At 41.2% G+C, this 17,451-nt stretch overlaps 1 protein-coding gene across 3 annotated transcripts in view; it reads right to left on the bottom strand.

Moving 5' to 3' along the window:
• Nucleotides 1–1,029: 1,029 nt before the first annotated feature.
• Nucleotides 1,030–17,451, bottom strand: part of DROSHA (drosha ribonuclease III) — a 276,733-nt gene continuing 260,311 nt past the window's right edge. For all 3 annotated transcript variants that reach the window (XM_077269726.1, XM_077269724.1, XM_077269725.1), the window contains exons 27-32: nucleotides 11,439–11,580; nucleotides 7,404–7,486; nucleotides 6,781–6,884; nucleotides 4,496–4,588; nucleotides 3,442–3,488; nucleotides 1,030–1,623 (exon numbers count right to left, since the gene is read on the bottom strand). In XM_077269726.1, the coding sequence (XP_077125841.1) occupies nucleotides 1,505–1,623; nucleotides 3,442–3,488; nucleotides 4,496–4,588; nucleotides 6,781–6,884; nucleotides 7,404–7,486; nucleotides 11,439–11,580 (588 nt within the window). In that variant the 3' untranslated portion in view covers nucleotides 1,030–1,504. The remainder of the gene's footprint in view (nucleotides 1,624–3,441; nucleotides 3,489–4,495; nucleotides 4,589–6,780; nucleotides 6,885–7,403; nucleotides 7,487–11,438; nucleotides 11,581–17,451) is intronic.

Consider the following 17,451-nt stretch of genomic DNA (forward strand, 5'->3'; position numbering starts at 1 on the left):
ACGAGCGACCATCCTGGGATAACGGGTTATCCGAGCATGCTTGTGTGCTAACCGAGTGTCTTCAGCGTGCATGAAAAATATGTTCGAGTCCCCACACCTGCATGTCTCGCGGCTGTTTGACAGGTGCAACACAATCCGGGATTACCTGACAAACACCGCTCGCTCATCACTAATAATGAATTGTGCTCGTTTTCAGCCACAGAGCCTGTAGTCATTTGAACTAACCATAAACGCATTTGTATCTCATTGAGTCAAAGGTAATGTCATCTATCCGCAAAGTGGCTTTGGCCAAATCATCCAACATTACTAGAATCCCAAGCACAATAGGAAATCTGTATCAGAATGGCTGAAAAAGAATGAAGGTGTTCCAATGATTCAGTCAAAGTCCAGCCTGCAAACAAATCGAAATGCTGTGCTGGGATCTTATAAAAGGATTGCATAAACGAATGAGCACAATCCTCAAAGAACTAAAGAAATGTTGTAAGAGAGTGGGCCAGAATGATCTGAAACACTAATAAACTCACACAGAAAACGATTACTAAGGGGTGGTTCTGTAAGCGATTGCTAAGTGTTGTGAATTGTCGTGTGTTGCTGTATTTAGGCCTCATTCACATCTTCTAATTTTTATTATACGTAGAAACAAAGACCGCAGTTCATCAGTGCTTGGTCAGGGTGACATTTTTTGCCCCTGCATATTAATTTAATACCATAGGCGTAAATGCCCTTTTGACGGTTTTTTCTTCTATTGTGCGGTGTTGGCCCCTCCTGTGTTGCACACCCTTATCCATCCAGGTCTGTATAGGCACATGGAAAGGTGAGTCATTACAGTCAGGGTCCAGCCAGTATAGACGTACACCTTGAAGTGGATGGATGGCTTTTACAGGTTCAATAAAAAAAAAGTTAAATAAGTACCTTATATTTTCTACGTGTATAACATCAGAGGAATTTCTGTCTTCATTAATTGCATTTTGCTCACGCACAGTGAATGTACACAGACAACAGTGAAATATAATGTAGTCACCCCAAAGATATTGTCATACAGATAGAGTTTACTAAAGAGTAATACAATTTTTCTGCAAAAATAACCGAATACCACTAAATTGTTTCCTGGGGAGGAGGAGGTTAAATCCTTCAGATGCTTTAGAATAATAGCTTTTCTTTGGCTTTTTTGGCTTTTACAAATTAAACTTCAATAATCAAGGAAGCAGAATGACTTGTATTGTTCACGAAGAGAAGAGTTTTTACTTTATTAATTCAAACACGTTAATAAAAATTAATATAAGTAAAAAGACACTCAGACAATACATTCGTTAAAAATGCATGAAAGGTACTAAAATGTTCATATAGAAAAAAACAAACAAAAATAAATCTCTAGTTCATGATTTTATTTCCCATGTAACTGGACGCAGCAGGAGATGTCTGCAAACACTTGCAACCAGGCGGGGGATTGTGTGCGGCACTTGCCCCTAGTGAGTCTGAATGGATACTGGAAGAATGGTAGGCTTTATTTCCTCACGTCCTCTGTGTTGTCTTGTTGCTCCCTCTCCAACCTCATTTCTTTCAATTCCTGCCTGTACTTTCGCTCGATAAAACGCTTCTGATGAGCCATCTGGGGGAAATTATCTGGAGGAGAAGAAGAACAATGACATCACCTATGTTATGTCTGTTAGCCATCTATCTAGGAAAGCAGTATGTCATTAACAGGCGGACACCAACAATGCTGGAAGGATGTGCCGGTAATGTCACAGAGGCAAGACCGCCGGGCTTGTCACATTCAACAAGGCGCTGTTTTATTTCTGCCATTGGTGTTAGATAGGACCACATGATGCCCAATAAACAAAGGTTGTGGCAAGTTTAGGTAAAGAAAAAATGTTTCAGCAACCACATGGACATCGGCAGTTGACTGGTTCTGATTTATTGCCTACTTTAGAAGTAATTTCTGGGCATGCTCTGATTTGGGCTAAGGTCATTGTGAAGGGAAGGGAAGGATGTTAACCAATCCCATCCCTTATTATGAATGGTGGATCCTGTGTTCTACTGTAATGCTGTCTGCGATGATAATGAGACTGCAGAAAAGTCTTATGTGCAGAATAGGAAGTAGAAATCTAGCATAAGGCTTATTGCCAGAGTGAAATTTCAAAATTTCATGCTATTTTTTTTAAATATCGATGGTGATATGTAAAATTTAATAATATATATATAGAACATTGTTTATAAAACAATTCAAGTGAACCTGTCTGCAGGATTGTGCACAGTAACCTACACACAGTGTCAGGTCGGTGCTGTTATACTGATTAAAATGATATCTTTGTTGATGAAATCCATCTTGTGGTTGTTGTGTGATCTTTATTTTTAGTTTTGAGTTAATGATATGCTCGTGCCCTGAGGCGGCCTGTGAGGGGTCTTCATGTGGTGCTCTGCTTAGGCATTCATAATGCAGACTTCTGACAGGTCACTGATCTCTCACTGACCTACCCCCTAGTTAACACAATAAATATCTGTACAGACGAGAAAAAACCCAAAAAGGCTTGTGTAGGCAGATGGTGTGGCCCCAGCGCTGCAGCATAATTGCGTTGTTTAGAGTCCAGTTAATAAGTATTCTTGATGTTATTGAGCACGTGTAAAAAAATGGCACCCGCTGCGCCTGCGCAGTAGCAGCTATCGGTGTGTATAGAGATCCGATAGCTGCAATTGTGCAGGCGGCACCATCTTGCTGGAGAAGAAAAAAAAATGTCCTCCTCCAAGATGGCCCCGCCCGCGCAGTAGCAGCTCTCAGAGATCGCTGTATGGTGGCCGTATCAAGTGTGCATTTTTCACACATCCATTACCATTATTAGCATTAAAAACTGTTTGACAACCCCTTCTCAATCCGTATGTTGCCCCCTTGTAAAATAACCCCACTAATACTCACGTTCCTGCGATTTTGGCACTTGCTCTCAGGGCAAGAGTGTAACATTGCTATGTCACAATATTCCTATAGACAATCAGTGCTATCTCCTCGCCATCGGGCGAATCACATTCATCCGGAGGAAGCGAGAGTCACTGAGGGTGCCTTGTCTGAAGAGAGCCACTGCACAAGGCCGGGTCACATCACGTTTTTTGCCACATCAGTGGCCTTTGTGGTTTCTGTCTGAAGTCCTGAAAAACGGGATTCAAGCATATCCGCTGACAGGGCCATTATGTTTGATAAAGCAGACGGGAGTCAGTTTGTCCACCGTCTCACCTCATTTTTGACAGTGTCTGCCTTTTTCAGGTGGGCACAAAAATGCAGTCATAAGAATTTGCTCCAAAGATATAGTAAAAAAAAATTTAAGAATTACAGAATTTTGGAGCTAAACCTGACCTGACATCATGACAAGATTGAGACTCACTTTTTACAACATTGGTAATGCTTAAATAAACTCTCTAAAATCAAGACATAAGACAAAAAAAAACCCTTACATTTTTCTAAGGCGTCCATAGCAGCTCCCATCTCAGCCTGCTGAATACTGTGAGAAATAAAAAAAATTCACCAATTAACCTAATTACCACCATCAGCTTTAACAAAGCTTTTAAATCCTTTTAAAATGGCATTAAGACAAGAAAATGAGAAAACGATACATTTTTCTTGAGGGTCTTTTTACAAAAAAAAGAAACTTTACACATTTAAATGATACTTCTGCTATGTATTCGCAAACCGTAACTTCTTTGCTGCTACGCTTAATAGTTTTTTTTGTTTTCCCGTTTGTTTTTTTTAAATTTAGCCCACAAGCTTGTAGATTCTGTTAATTGTTTTGTGTCTGATTAGCTCTTATATGTCCCAATGCGACAGCCAACTTCACTGTCCTAATGAAACACTTTGTAAAAATAAAGTCCGTGAAGCGTCCAATCTTTTCAGCACAAGGAGCCTGCATGCATTTATTGCTCCTTATTCCCCTTTTTGATTAATGACCGTCAGCTAACAAAACCTACAGTACATTAAAAAAAAAATCATCAACACGCTAACGGGGGAAAAAAAAAAATACAACCCACACAGAACCATTATTAATGGATCCTCACTAGAAGACGGAGTAAATAATATAATAAGATTCCTTCTGGATGGGTAGAACAAATGTGAAACAGAATTCAGTCACAGATGGGTAACAATAGGAGCTGTCAAAGAGCACAAGGAGTGGGGATGCAACATGGATTTTCTGTCAACCTTTCCTTCAAAGATGTCACGTTGCTGCAGAAATGTATATGGCTTTGTTCATATGTATGTAATGAACTGACAATACGGCTATGATTTAGCTAATTACAGCTGACATTACAAGCAGGGAGTATGTGATTGCGCTCGTCATAAGTAACCAAGCATAATGACTCAACATTGTTGTCTACCTTGAAGTCAAGACAGGACAGGGCCATGGAGGGGAACTAACTTATTAATGTGTGTGATGCGTATTGCTGGAGCCACTAGATTAGAAACCTTCTCGGCATTATCTATTAATCAAACATAAAGGGAAAGCTTTTAAATTACCTCGGCCCTTTACCGCAGCCAATTCGCTCGCCTTTGAAGTACACGGCAACTGTGTACGTCCTTGCGTGAGAAGGTCCCACCGTTTGAAGAGTCCTACAATTTATAAAAAAGTCTCATTAGGAGTACAACCTTTGGGATGGAAAATCATGCAAAACTTGATGGTATCAAGGTTTCTTGTTAGCATTACATATACTGTACATTTATATGCATCTAGTGGTGCTTTCTGGTTGTCCCAGTTATGGGAAATAGGACACAGGAATGTCAGCGTCATAAAAAACATGGATTTGATAAAAAGGGAAATATAAGCGGTACAGAAGATGATGCAAATATATACAAATGAGTATTATTGAAGTCATCCGGGCACAGGTATCACACAAGATTCAGCGACGACACCGGAAGTCAATAGGACAATGGTTATGGGCAAATCAACAGTGAAGTCACTGGACAAGGTCTTCAATTCTAGAAACATTTCACTGGTGACGAAAACACGGCTTGTATATAGTTTGGTCTTTCCTGTGGTAACATACAGATGCAAAACCTGGACAATAAAGAAACAAGACAGAAAAATCGAAGCCTTCGAAATGTGGTGCTGGAGAAGGATGTTATCAGTGCCATGGATGGCAAGAAGAACAAACAAATCAATTTTGGAACAAATTAAGCCAGACATGTCACTTAAACCAAGGATCACGACTTGCACACTTTGGACCCATCAAACGAAGACAGCAATCATTGCAAAAGGACTTGACGGTCAGAAAAATAAAAGAACAATGCGAACAGGAAGACCAGTAACCCGATGGCTTGATACTGTCAAGACAATGGCAGAAAAGACCCTGGTGGACCTATCTAGGCTGGCACAAGATTGATCTTCCTACAGATCATCCATCCAGTTGCCATGTCTTAAGATCGAGCCGAAGGCAGTTAAAAAAGACAAACAAAATCTAGACGATAGGCCATTAATACCAGATTAGTGGAGGTCCAACACCTGGCTGGGGCGCCTCCATTGATCAGCTATTTTTTCTTCTGCAGTCAGCCATATGTAAATACTTTGATTAGAGTCGTTGCAATCAAAGTGTTGTGGCTGCTACCAGCTACTAATACACAGCTTCTATGCAAAAAATAGGAGCAGTCACGCTGGACTCCGCAGGGGATGGTATACTTTGAATCAATCTGCACTCAGCAGCTCAGTTCAAACTTATTGTTTTTCATCGGATCACCACTGGAGCAAATAACTGCTTATTGTTGGGGAAACAGGTTTTGGATCCCCACTGATCTGCTAGAGATGACCTATTATATAGATAGGTCATCAAATACTTATGCCAGGACATCATGTTTAATGTAATAATACTGCTAGTCTAGTATGCATAGTCAAATTACATCCGCCACTCCCAGTGCTGTGAGCAGTGACTGTAATTGCTGCGGGCACACTCTCATGACTGAAGGCTCATGACTCAAGGCCGGGGTCTTCTGGAAGAAATAAAGATCATTTTCTCCTGGGTGCCGCATTTTTAGTATAAAGGCTGGGCACCTGTATACCATTGTTAACTCGCAGATTAACCCCCATATCTGCAGGTTAATAGCCTACAAGAGTTAGGGACCATAAAGATTGGGTGGGATGGGATGGCTTTTACACTTTTTTGAGCAAAATAGTGTTAACCAATTACCCTATGTTATTTACATTTACTATTTATTCACTACAGGGTATTTGCTCATTTTGCTTTTATCTTAGGTTTTGCAGGTTAACAGCATGATGATCAGATCTGACAGGTTCCCTTCAAAGGGGTTCTTAGGGAGTACAACAAAAATAAAGAAAATAAATTTAGGAAATGTAATTTGACGTTCCTAAAACACCTTTAATTACCAAATCATATTAATTTGGTTTAAGGAGTTAATAATAGAATTAAAAAGGCTACTGCCTTGTTATACTGACAGAAACCTGTAAGCATGCGCCTCGGTAGTCACCTGGTGATTACCTTTACCAAAAGCCATTTAATAAGAAGAAAAAACACGGAGATTCCTAAATACCTATAATTATCTAATCACACTATTTAGAATAGTATTTCTTCTTTCTATTCCAGTAGAATCCCTTTAAAAAATATCACAAGTTTTAATGACTTAAGTAACCTCACAAATAAACACAATAAAAGAAGCAAAACAACCAAAAGGAAAAAAAAATGTTGAAAAATCCCAATGATTGTTTGAAGTACATTAAAAGCCAACACGTGCAGTACAGAGCGTCTTCGCTACAGAAGGAATAGTCACGATGCATGTAATAACGCGGCACTCACTTGTACAGGGGAATGTCTGGCTCCTTCCCTTCCGTCCTGAGCGTCAGACAACATTGCTGAAGCTGCGACTTTGGATCATTCCAGTCTTGATTTAAAATGAACTCCTGTGGAGCAAGAGCAGGCAGGAACCAGTCAGCTCTAAATAGTGCCTGATAGACAATACTACAGACAGTAGGAATCACTTGGTCAAATGTATCGGGAAACAATAATCTTTTGTTATTTAGTCCCACAGAAGACAAGGTGGCATCAATCACCAGCAGCATGCCACAACTCCCTTCCAAACAAGTTTTGATTCATTTGCTTTGTCAAACTGTTCCCGGCTACCAATGATTGACTCTTCCATGTGTCTACTGCGCCAGAGCCTAACTCACTCTGTGATGCCCCCTGAGCCGGCTATCTTTCCTGAAAACTGATTTCCTGGTTACTTATTGACACCCCGAGGGGATTTAACGAATGTTATCTTTTTGCCTTGCCAATCCATCCCCGCCACTAATGCATAAATCAACTTGCACGGTTATGTCCATCGCCTGATCCGCTACGGACGTTTAACCCTTCTGCAGCTGTCAGACACGACCATTACATTTTTTTTCTTTTTTAGATGGTCAAAAGTAAATATCATTTACCTTCAGTCTCGGGAAGAAGCAGACATTCATAAATGTGTGAACGTATTCCAAGTCCTTGTCGATATAAAGTGCAGCAATAAACGCTACAGGTAAAACACATAAGGTTAATGCGGAACACACTTTCCCAGAAGGCTATAAAAACAATAATATTACAGATATAAAAAAAGTAACATCAGACACTTTCTACCGCGGTGGAATTAAGTAGTTGGGTCACTGAGTGGTTAGAGATGCTCAAGCTTTAAACGAGAATGGCGAAAGCTGGTGAATAGGAAAAATGGAACCACTTATACGTTTCTGACAAAGAAATGGATTGTAATATTAAATATTTATGTAAGCGTCACCAATGTACCACTAGTCCAAAAAATGCCTAACTGCTCATTACACAGCACGGTCTAATTCTTCTTATACCATTTGCTTCCACTTCACATGGCGACAGGAGAACACTCTGCTACATGAGTGTCCGCAGCTCCGCAGCTAATAGTTACAAGAAAGAATACAAGGTTTTTGCCTTCTACTTCAAATTTTCCAAAACAACCCTCGTGAGACGCCAACATATGGTCCTCAATATATGGCCAGCTGTGTGTCTCCCCTGTAAGTCAACACGCAGCCCGCCTAATACACAATAGCAGACCTTGAGATCACTCTGCGCCCATCTACAAGATTACATTAGCTTTTAATAAATCTGCTCCACATGGCTGCAAGCTCCCACTAACCCTAAATATTGTCAAGACATTGCAGCTCAAACTAATCTATCACGTAATTAGATGCACCGGGCCAAGGAAATAGACGCATAAAACAACATTAAAGATGCATTACTAGGATTGTCCTGAACCCATTTGATGGAATGTACTGGACTTGATCAAATATTAATAAAATATGTGGCCTAATGTTCACCAGCGCTGTGCTCCTACATGCGGGAAGCACGGCGGCCCAATTTCTAGAAAGCATGTGGGCTGCATGGAAGCTTTTCTATTAGATTTGGAACAAGGACAGGGCACCACAAGCATTGGGGAAAGGGAAGGAAGCAGAACTCCGTCCTGTCCTCCAGCTGTTATCTGTATGATCTAACCAAATCAACGCAATCGGGTAGGAAGGAGGAGAAGTCGCTACAAAGGCGGCTCTGAAAACAATTCATGGCATCAAATAAATTATGCTGGTTGCTCGGATGTGCGCTGCTGTAAATGTAACAAATGCAGACGAGGGCTTTTCTAGTCTTCTAGCACAGGTTCACAGCATTTTACTATTATTTCTACAACATTTTTATTATTACTACCGACACAATTTAAAGTAACAGTTTAAAAGACTAAAAACAAGAATACAATTCTATTACCATTCACTTCTACTATTTATAACAAAAATAAATTGCGGTAATTTACCAGGCTTGATATTGGTTTATAAAACAAACAAATGTATGGACCGCAAAAATATACATAACCTATACACACACACAAATATATATCAATATATATAAATATATATATATATATATATTACAAAAAAAATGAAAACAAGTAAAAAAAAAAAATAGATAGGGACAATAGATCACAATATGTACAGGCTAGAATTCCTCATAGATTCCCCTACTCTCAGAAGAGGCTGGCACCCTTCGCTTCTACGGTATGACGCTTTCCCTTAAGACCCCAATGCACCCTAACATAGCGTGTAGTACAGGTACTATCCCATATACCACCATGGTTATGTGTAGCACTGATATCACCACTTACACTAGTCATACATGGGCCACTAACATAACCTCACCTTTCCTTCCTAACAGGAATTGTGATATATGGTATAATTACCAATAATCGCTTGTTATGCCTGAAACAGAGGTGAAAACTTTATATTAGAGAAGATCAGGCCTGCCAGAGGTTTATGAAAAAAATCAGCACTTTATGACGCAGAGCATACGATCCCAAATCTCTGATTCATAACTTCAGCTTGTGATCGCCACAGCAGAAGGGGAAGGACGCATAAAAGGGGATTGCTAAAAACTTAAAATAACACAATGTTTCCTTAAGGTAAAAATATTCTTTTTGTATAGAGGTTTCAGGGTAAGTAATGGTGTACTCATCTGCAATGGTGCAGGTCAGACATATCAAAGGTCATGGCGTTTCCCCCAGGAGGACTGGGGTTCATCAGGGGATCACTGGCTAGATCCTGTGGCCACATGTGATGGTGTGTGCTGCGTGATGTCCTTACTGCCGGTATTTTAAGGCCACAAGTAGCCATATTTCCAAGGACAACATCTGCAAGGAGTTTGTATGTTCTCCCCGTGTTTGCGTGGGTTTCCTCCCACATTCCAAAGACACACTGATAGGGAACCTAGATTGTGAGCCCCAATGGTGACAGTGATGATGTGTGTAAACTGCTGCGGAATATGTTAGCGCTATATAAAAATAAAGATTATCATTATATTTTCTATATAGATTGAGATGTGGAAGGCAGAATGCGTTCCACTGAGAACTCGCGTACCGCCAGTGACATCGCTATATGAAGACTGGTGCATATTTCAGCTTCTGTGCTCCGCCATACCATCCAGCCAAGGAAGGAGTATATATATGTCAGCATTTTCCCCACTTTTTTGGCATGCACTATGATTCATTTGGTGGCCATGCTTGGCAACGCCTTTTCAGGCAAAGCTCATATCACTTATGAAAAAGTTGGAACTGCCCAGGACTGGAATAAATACTCCAAGTCACTATTTTTACGCAATTATGAGAAAATTGGCGACCACTGCTTAATGAATTAGGACCAAAATGTTGTGTGTTTTGTTATTTTTGCATTGTAACGGTGGTGTTCTTCAGTACTTTTACAACAACACTAATATAACTGTAACCATAGACCCCCATACACATTAGATAAATAGATAAGAGTCAGCTGACACGCTAATGTGTAAGGGGCCCCCGACATTACGCTGACAGATGATGGTGAATTGTAGTAGAGAAAGCCTTTTATATGGCGCGGAGATGAGCTGCTTCCAGAAGAATCGTTTTCTTACAGAGAGCTGAGCGTTCCTGTGTATGGGGGAATGGTCAGCCAACTGCTACCTAATGCGGACTCTTGGTACTTTTGATCACACAACAATTCAGCATATCTTATCTTCCTCACCTTGTGCACATGGCGAGAAGCAAAGAAGGATTATGGTGTGACGTACAGATATAAATTATTTTTTAGGTTGTGAGACAAGTATGTAATAATATTCTCATGTTTAAGAGCCTATCCCAATATGTAGACTTCCAATTAGAAATGTAGTATAGTTCTTCTGATTAGCCAGCATTGATGTTTACCCCATGTGCAGGGCACTGCAGTAGCTTAGATATCCATGGTTAGGACCACTTACTACTAATTGTCATTATATGAGCGGTCGTAACCATGGATACCTAAGCTACTGCAATGCCCTGCACATGGGGCAAGAGACATAGCTCATCAGAAGAACTATTCTGCATTTCTAATTGGAGGTATTTGCTAACATTATTATTACACTGACTACATATAAGGGGGATTTCCCAAGATGAACGCATGCCTGATTGCTATTACCACCACCGATATTCATAAAGTGGTTCTGAGCTCCACTGTTCCAATGTTAACCACGGGGAGGAAGAGTTTGAATGGACCGATGGGTAAGCATGCGTCCTACTGCTGCACTCAAAGTCTATAGGAGTGACAAGGGAAGCGAGTATGGAGTGCGGCTGGATCAGCTGAGCGAATGCCGGAACATGGCGCAACTCAGACTCCACCAAACTGCGGTCACAGAAAATGGAGCAATGGGGTCTCAGGGCCCTGTGTGTGATTAGCACCCAGACACAGCCATTGCTCCAGCTTAAGTCATACCATCTCCAATCTAAGGCTGCAGTATTTATTTATTTTTTTTAATAAAAACAATTAGAATATTGTTTTACCAACAACAGCAGAATTTCATAGCATATGAATAAAAGCCCTGGTAGCTAGTAGAGTGTGCAGACAACAGCCCCATCCTCAGCTCCATTACCCTCCATGTCATGCCCCTTATTTCAGAGCCTTCTCCTAGTTACCTACATTCAAGCAGGTCAGCCAAGGTTTTGGTCCGGAGAGCCACGGGTCGCTTGGTTTTATCATTTGCGATGGCAAACTCTTGCATCCCCAGCTCTTCTGCCACCTTGGCCTGTGTCCTGTTGTTCACCAGCGAGCTACGCAGCAGCTGCAAGATACACAGAGACGGAGATAATGAGGGGACATAAAAACACGGCAACGCAATCCAAAAGCCTGACATAGTAAAAAATGAGACCACTTAAGATCGGCTTTTAGTGTTCCTTAGAGTAGGTATGTGTCTTCATAACTCAAGCATATTCCTTAGCCCCAGCCAAAACTAAACAAAGGAACTAACAAGCCCATCATGGGATTTTAACGTATTAGCATTTTCCCTAATTTATGAACACTTTCTGGCCTAATTTCTGCACTGCTGACTGACTCAGAATTTTGCTGAAAACTTCTTCACCAGCATAGATCTCTCATTATTTCTAAAGCCATTCCTTTATTAAATCTGTTCTTCTCAAACTGTCACTCTGAAGGTTTTCAGACAGATTAGGGCACCCAATGTTTCATGAAAGATAAATGCTCGTTGTGAATAATAAGAACTTTCTTTTACAGATCTTGGCAGTGTCAGTCATGTTTGACAGGATTCGGTAATTACAGTTGAGGATAATATTGCTTCTAGACCTCCGACGTGCCTCACTTGTTCATCACATGTACTTTATCTATGAGCATCGCGGCACATACATTTCTGTACATAGCACAGCTTTGAGTGGAACAAAATACATCAAAGATTGACATTTAGTTCTGAAAATGGACTGAGTTTTACATTTGGAACGGAGACGTTCTACAAAGTGGCACCATGACATCACTGGAAGCAGAAGATTGTTGGTTGATGTTCGAGTATACAACAGCAGCAGGCTTATTCTGGGGAATGATGGTCTTATATCTCAGGCCAGTAAAAATACCTTTTGGTAGTCACTTAGGATTTAACAGAATAGCATACCCCGACGGGTAAAAATGCAGCAGCTGCCAGCTGTACATTATAGCGGAGACCCTGCTGTATCACCTACGATTGGTGTTAACAGTGACCATGGCCATTTAGTCCCTCAGATGCAGCTATCAATAGTGACTATGGCATCTAGATGGCTAACACAGTCGTGTGGGGGCTCCTTCACGACCGCTGGACGGTAAATAAAGTCTTGCAGTGCTTGAGACCCCCCAGAGTCCAGCAAGCACTGGGATTCCGGTGCGGAGTGATAGCTCTGACCAGTGACATCGTTGGGACCTGATTGGCTGTGTTACTTTCTAGAGGCCGCAATCGTGGCATTTAGAAGTTTGTGAGAGGGAGTGGGCTTCTTCTCTCACCCCTATGGCATGATTATGGAACGCCAAGGGGTGTCACATGGCAGCCAGAGGTCAAATGATGTCGGCTACGGTGACTTGTCAGGCTCAGCCAGCAGCAGGGTCTAACAGGCGTTCTGACAGGATAAAACGGACAGTGCTCATGCATTGCAATACATGTGTATTGTAACCGTCAAAAGTAATGAAGGCTTTTCATTTTGTTTTCCTCCAGATCTGGAGGCATGGTGGGCTCCCTTCACTTGTGTGGGCGCTATTCCTGACATTGTCCTCGGGTTTTCAGAATCCTTTTTTAATCTTCAATAAAGTCCTGATTATAATATCAGGCTATTTCATGGTCTTACTGCCCCGCACCTTGAGGAGCCGCAGGTTACATTGTGATCAGGCTCTGCTAACCTTCTACACTTGTGATATGGTGCTCATTTTATGCAAAAAAGCCCTATCTAAATTGTTTAAGTATAAAGTATGGACGTAAAATGCCACCTTTCAGTAAGTGCAGGTCTAAGAGGGAATTCATGTCACATATGGTTTCTGTGGGACTTCAGCGGCAGAAATCGGGGTACGATTTCTGTAAGCCATAGTCAGAAACTAGGCAACAGACAATACTCAATTGTAAGGTGCTAAATTGTGCAGTCCACTCTCTCCTGTTACTCTTGTGAAAATAAAAAAATGTGTGCTAAAGCAACTATGAGTGGAGTAAGAAATCCTTGCAAAAAATCGAAAACAGCCCTAGTGCAACCATTATTGTACAGACCAATTCTTCAGTACAGGTATGTGTCTGTCAGACATCTATACCATATGTACATAAAGGGTATAGGTACATATGGGTAATAAAAAGTATATACAGTAACTATCTTCCTGGCAGACTTGTGTGAACATTTTTAGGATTGGTACTACCGAACAGACCCAGACATATAGCTGACTTATGGAATAAAGTAGATGTCCAGGTTTGGGACAGAAGTATGCAGTTACTATGTGAGTACAGACTGCTGAATCGTAACAGCAAGCGATGCACTGGTCCCCGGCATTGCCGGTAGAAGTAGGCAGTAACGTAACTAACGTGTGGTCATGTCAGGCCGTGTGACCGAGAAAAGGCAGACACCTCTACTTGGCACATGACCACATGCAGGTACGTGACTGCCCACACTGCCAGTATCGGGAAATCGTTCAAACACCCTGTTGTCACTTTGTCCCAAGACGCACACCCCATCTCCGGTGTAGCCAGAGTATTACGTTGTCGGAGAGGAGTCAATCATGGCACCGTCATCACATATACCATGCATAACATCAACACACGTATGACTAAAACAAGAGGACCAGAAAGCCTTCTTCCAACTGTCTTACAATATAAAATAATCTAAGCAGCTGCATTGCAGGATCTTAATATAAGGCCCCGTTCACACGTTCAGTATTTGGTCAGTAGTTACATAGGTTGAGAAAAGACCCACGTCCATCAAGTTCAGCCTTTCTCCACCAATTGTACATTTTGTCCCGAAGTTAGCTATAATCCACAATGTTATGTTTATTGAGGAAATCACCCTGCCCTTTTTTAAAAGCTGTTAGTGTCCGCCATTACTACCTCTTGTGGTCGACATTCTACATTCTGACTGCTTGAACTGTAGAGAACCCTTTCCTGGTTTTGGCTTACAAATACTGTGAAATACTGACCAAATACTGAATGTGAGAATGTGGCCTTATTACCATGTAATGCTTAAATGTTAAGAAAAAATGCAGAATAACTTCCAGACAGCCCAGTTCTCATGGTGACGGCTGTAAGGCAGGCATAGTTCAGCTAATATGGTTCTCAATGCTAATGTGCACTGTGTAAACAGCCTAAGCTATCACATCGTATTGTCAACTATTGTTTTCCATCTATCTATCTGAGATCCTCAGAAAAGACCATCCAATATTAATATCACGTAGCAATATATAGTTCCGTCTCATTTCCCACCCATACATAAATTCACGGCACATCACAAGGCCACAGGCTGTCACTACTGTGGGCTATTCCCAATACGCAGTCCTTGTGGATGACAAGGTCAGCCTCCTGTGCAACAGCAATATAATCCTGCAGGAAGCATATGTTCTAGCGGAAGGAGAAATCTGAATGTCTCACACGCTCCGAGCAAAGCGGCTCACTAATAAACAAGAGCATGTGGCCGACAGAAGGAATCACAAGCTGTACTGGGGCATTCTCCATTACATTGCCTTTTGTGTAGCAAGCACTTAGATGGAGCAGGAAAGGACAAGGGCTTGGTGTCATGGCATTTCTCAGCAGCGTTTGGTCTGCCTTAGTGCTATTGTGCACATTGGAGTCACATTTATTAATTCTTCAGATTGGGATAATCGTGAATTCTAATGTAACAGTGCCTTACTGTGCCCATTATGTCCATCAAAATGAAGCACTTAGATGGAGCAGGAAGGGACGAGGGCTTGGTGTCATGGCATTTCTCAGCAGCGTTTGGTCTGCCTTAGTGCTATTGTGTACACTGGAGTCACATTTATTAATTCTTCAGATTGGGATAATCGTGAATTCTAATGTAACAGTGCCTTACTGTGCCCATTATGTCCATCAAAATGAAGCATTTAGATGGAGCAGGAAGGGACGAGGGCTTGGTGTCATGGCATTTCTCAGCAGCGTTTGGTCTGCCTTAGTGCTATTGTGCACATTGGAGTCACATTTATTAATTCTTCAGATTGGGATAATCGTGAATTCTAATGTAACAGTGCCTTACTGTGCCCATTATGTCCATCAAAATGAAGCATTTAGATGGAGCAGGAAGGGACGAGGGCTTGGTGTCATGGCATTTCTCAGCAGCGTTTGGTCTGCCTTAGTGCTATTGTGTACACTGGAGTCACATTCATTAATTCTTCAGATTGGGATAATCGTGAATTCTAATGTAACAGTGCCTTACTGTGCCCATTATGTCCATCAAAATGACCTTCAGGAAGTGGAATTTCCACGATAGAAAGGTAACATATGTAAAATCATTCCTAAAAACTTGTGTGGAGTTGGTAAAACAATAGCAGCATTGTTCCTTGTGAGAAACAAAACTCATTTTCCATTGCCTAGGACTAAATAGAGGATTGTTAACCCCTTAATACTGGGGGAATTTTGATGTAAAGTATTTTTTCTGCAATTTCTCCACCCATGCTGGTTAGACAGTCATATCTTTAGTTGTCCACTACTTTAACCCTGACGACTTATCCTCTTGACATGCCGGCTTCAGAGAATAGGAAGAAAGGAGAGCAAGTCCACAAGAACGTACCAGCTCCTTGCAGATGTTATCCCAGGACCCAGTGCTGCAAGGCTGCAGTGCTAACCACTGAGCCACGGTGCTGCCCAAAAGTATGTTGAATTTCTAATAAAAAAAGAAAACTAAACATAGGAAACCCACATCTATGATATGCATCGTATCTCGCTAAAAGCACTAGAAATGCTTATACCTTGCAATAAATAACACCACACTAGTCATGCCTGCAGAATGGAAAGGTGGGAAGACGAGTTGGAAGACTTGTTTATTGTATATGAAAATCTACAAGAAAGTTATGTGTGTGCCAGGGACACCGATGAGTTTTGTCTTAGAAAAAAAGAAGTGTGAGTCTAGAAAATAAGAATAAAAACGGTGATGTTTTGTAACGGCTCGCACTGAAAATGTCTTTTTCTAATGGCTACATCCAATAATCTCTGGCTGTGTGACAAGATGGAGTGTTTAAGGAAAGCGCCTATAATTAGGCGAACCGCCACGTCTACACCCGGAGTGGCAGTAAATTAGAGTTAAAAATAACAACAATTTGCTTCAAAACATGTTTGTCATTGGTGTTTGGAAGAGCAGGACCGCGGACCTTTTCTATTCTGCTCTGCGACATAATAACCGAGGCGCAGAGAGATTTGTTTGTGTTGCATGTGCTATTACCGCTCGCCATGCCTCATTAACAGCGCACAACTTCCTTATGATTGCATTAAGTCAGTGCCCTACGAATGAAAGATTCCATTTCTGCTGCCATCTTAGCAGGATTTCTAAATAGACCTAAGTCCATCTTCCGAGTCGGCATTCTGAGCTGATTACATATGTTAAGGGCCAGAATTTTACTAATACAAAAAGTATTTCTAATCTCTATGTATTACATAAAAAATACTAACGCAAGACTTATGTTACATGTTCACACATTTTCCCTACATAAAAACTGCTGACAAACTGTTTGGGAATGGGAAATTTACACTGCCGTTCATATGGCCATGGATTTCTCCATTGCAGATTTAAAATGTACTTTGAGAATCTGTTACCAAGGTTTTTTATCTACTCTGAGAGCAGCATAATATAAGAGCAGAGACTCGAATTCCAACGATGTGTCACTTACTGGCCTGCATAGTGTAGTTTATATAAAATTAGTGTTTTATCAGTAAGAGATTATTAATAGAAAACTAGTAGACTTGCTGTCATGTAGTCCAACCACACCCCCACCACTGATTGGCAGCTTTCTGACTATGCACAGTGTACACAGAAGTCAGCCAATCAGTTGAGTGGGCGGGGTTATACAGAGCTCAGCATTTCAGAGAACTGCTGTATCTGTAGCAGACTGCATAACACAGTAAAGTAAATGACAAATTGCTGGAATCAGAGTCTCTGTCCTGACATCATGGGGTAGAAAAAAACATGGTGACAGATTTCCTTTA

This window comes from Ranitomeya variabilis, chromosome 6, assembly GCF_051348905.1.
Source record: "Ranitomeya variabilis isolate aRanVar5 chromosome 6, aRanVar5.hap1, whole genome shotgun sequence".
Taxonomy (NCBI): domain Eukaryota; kingdom Metazoa; phylum Chordata; class Amphibia; order Anura; family Dendrobatidae; genus Ranitomeya; species Ranitomeya variabilis.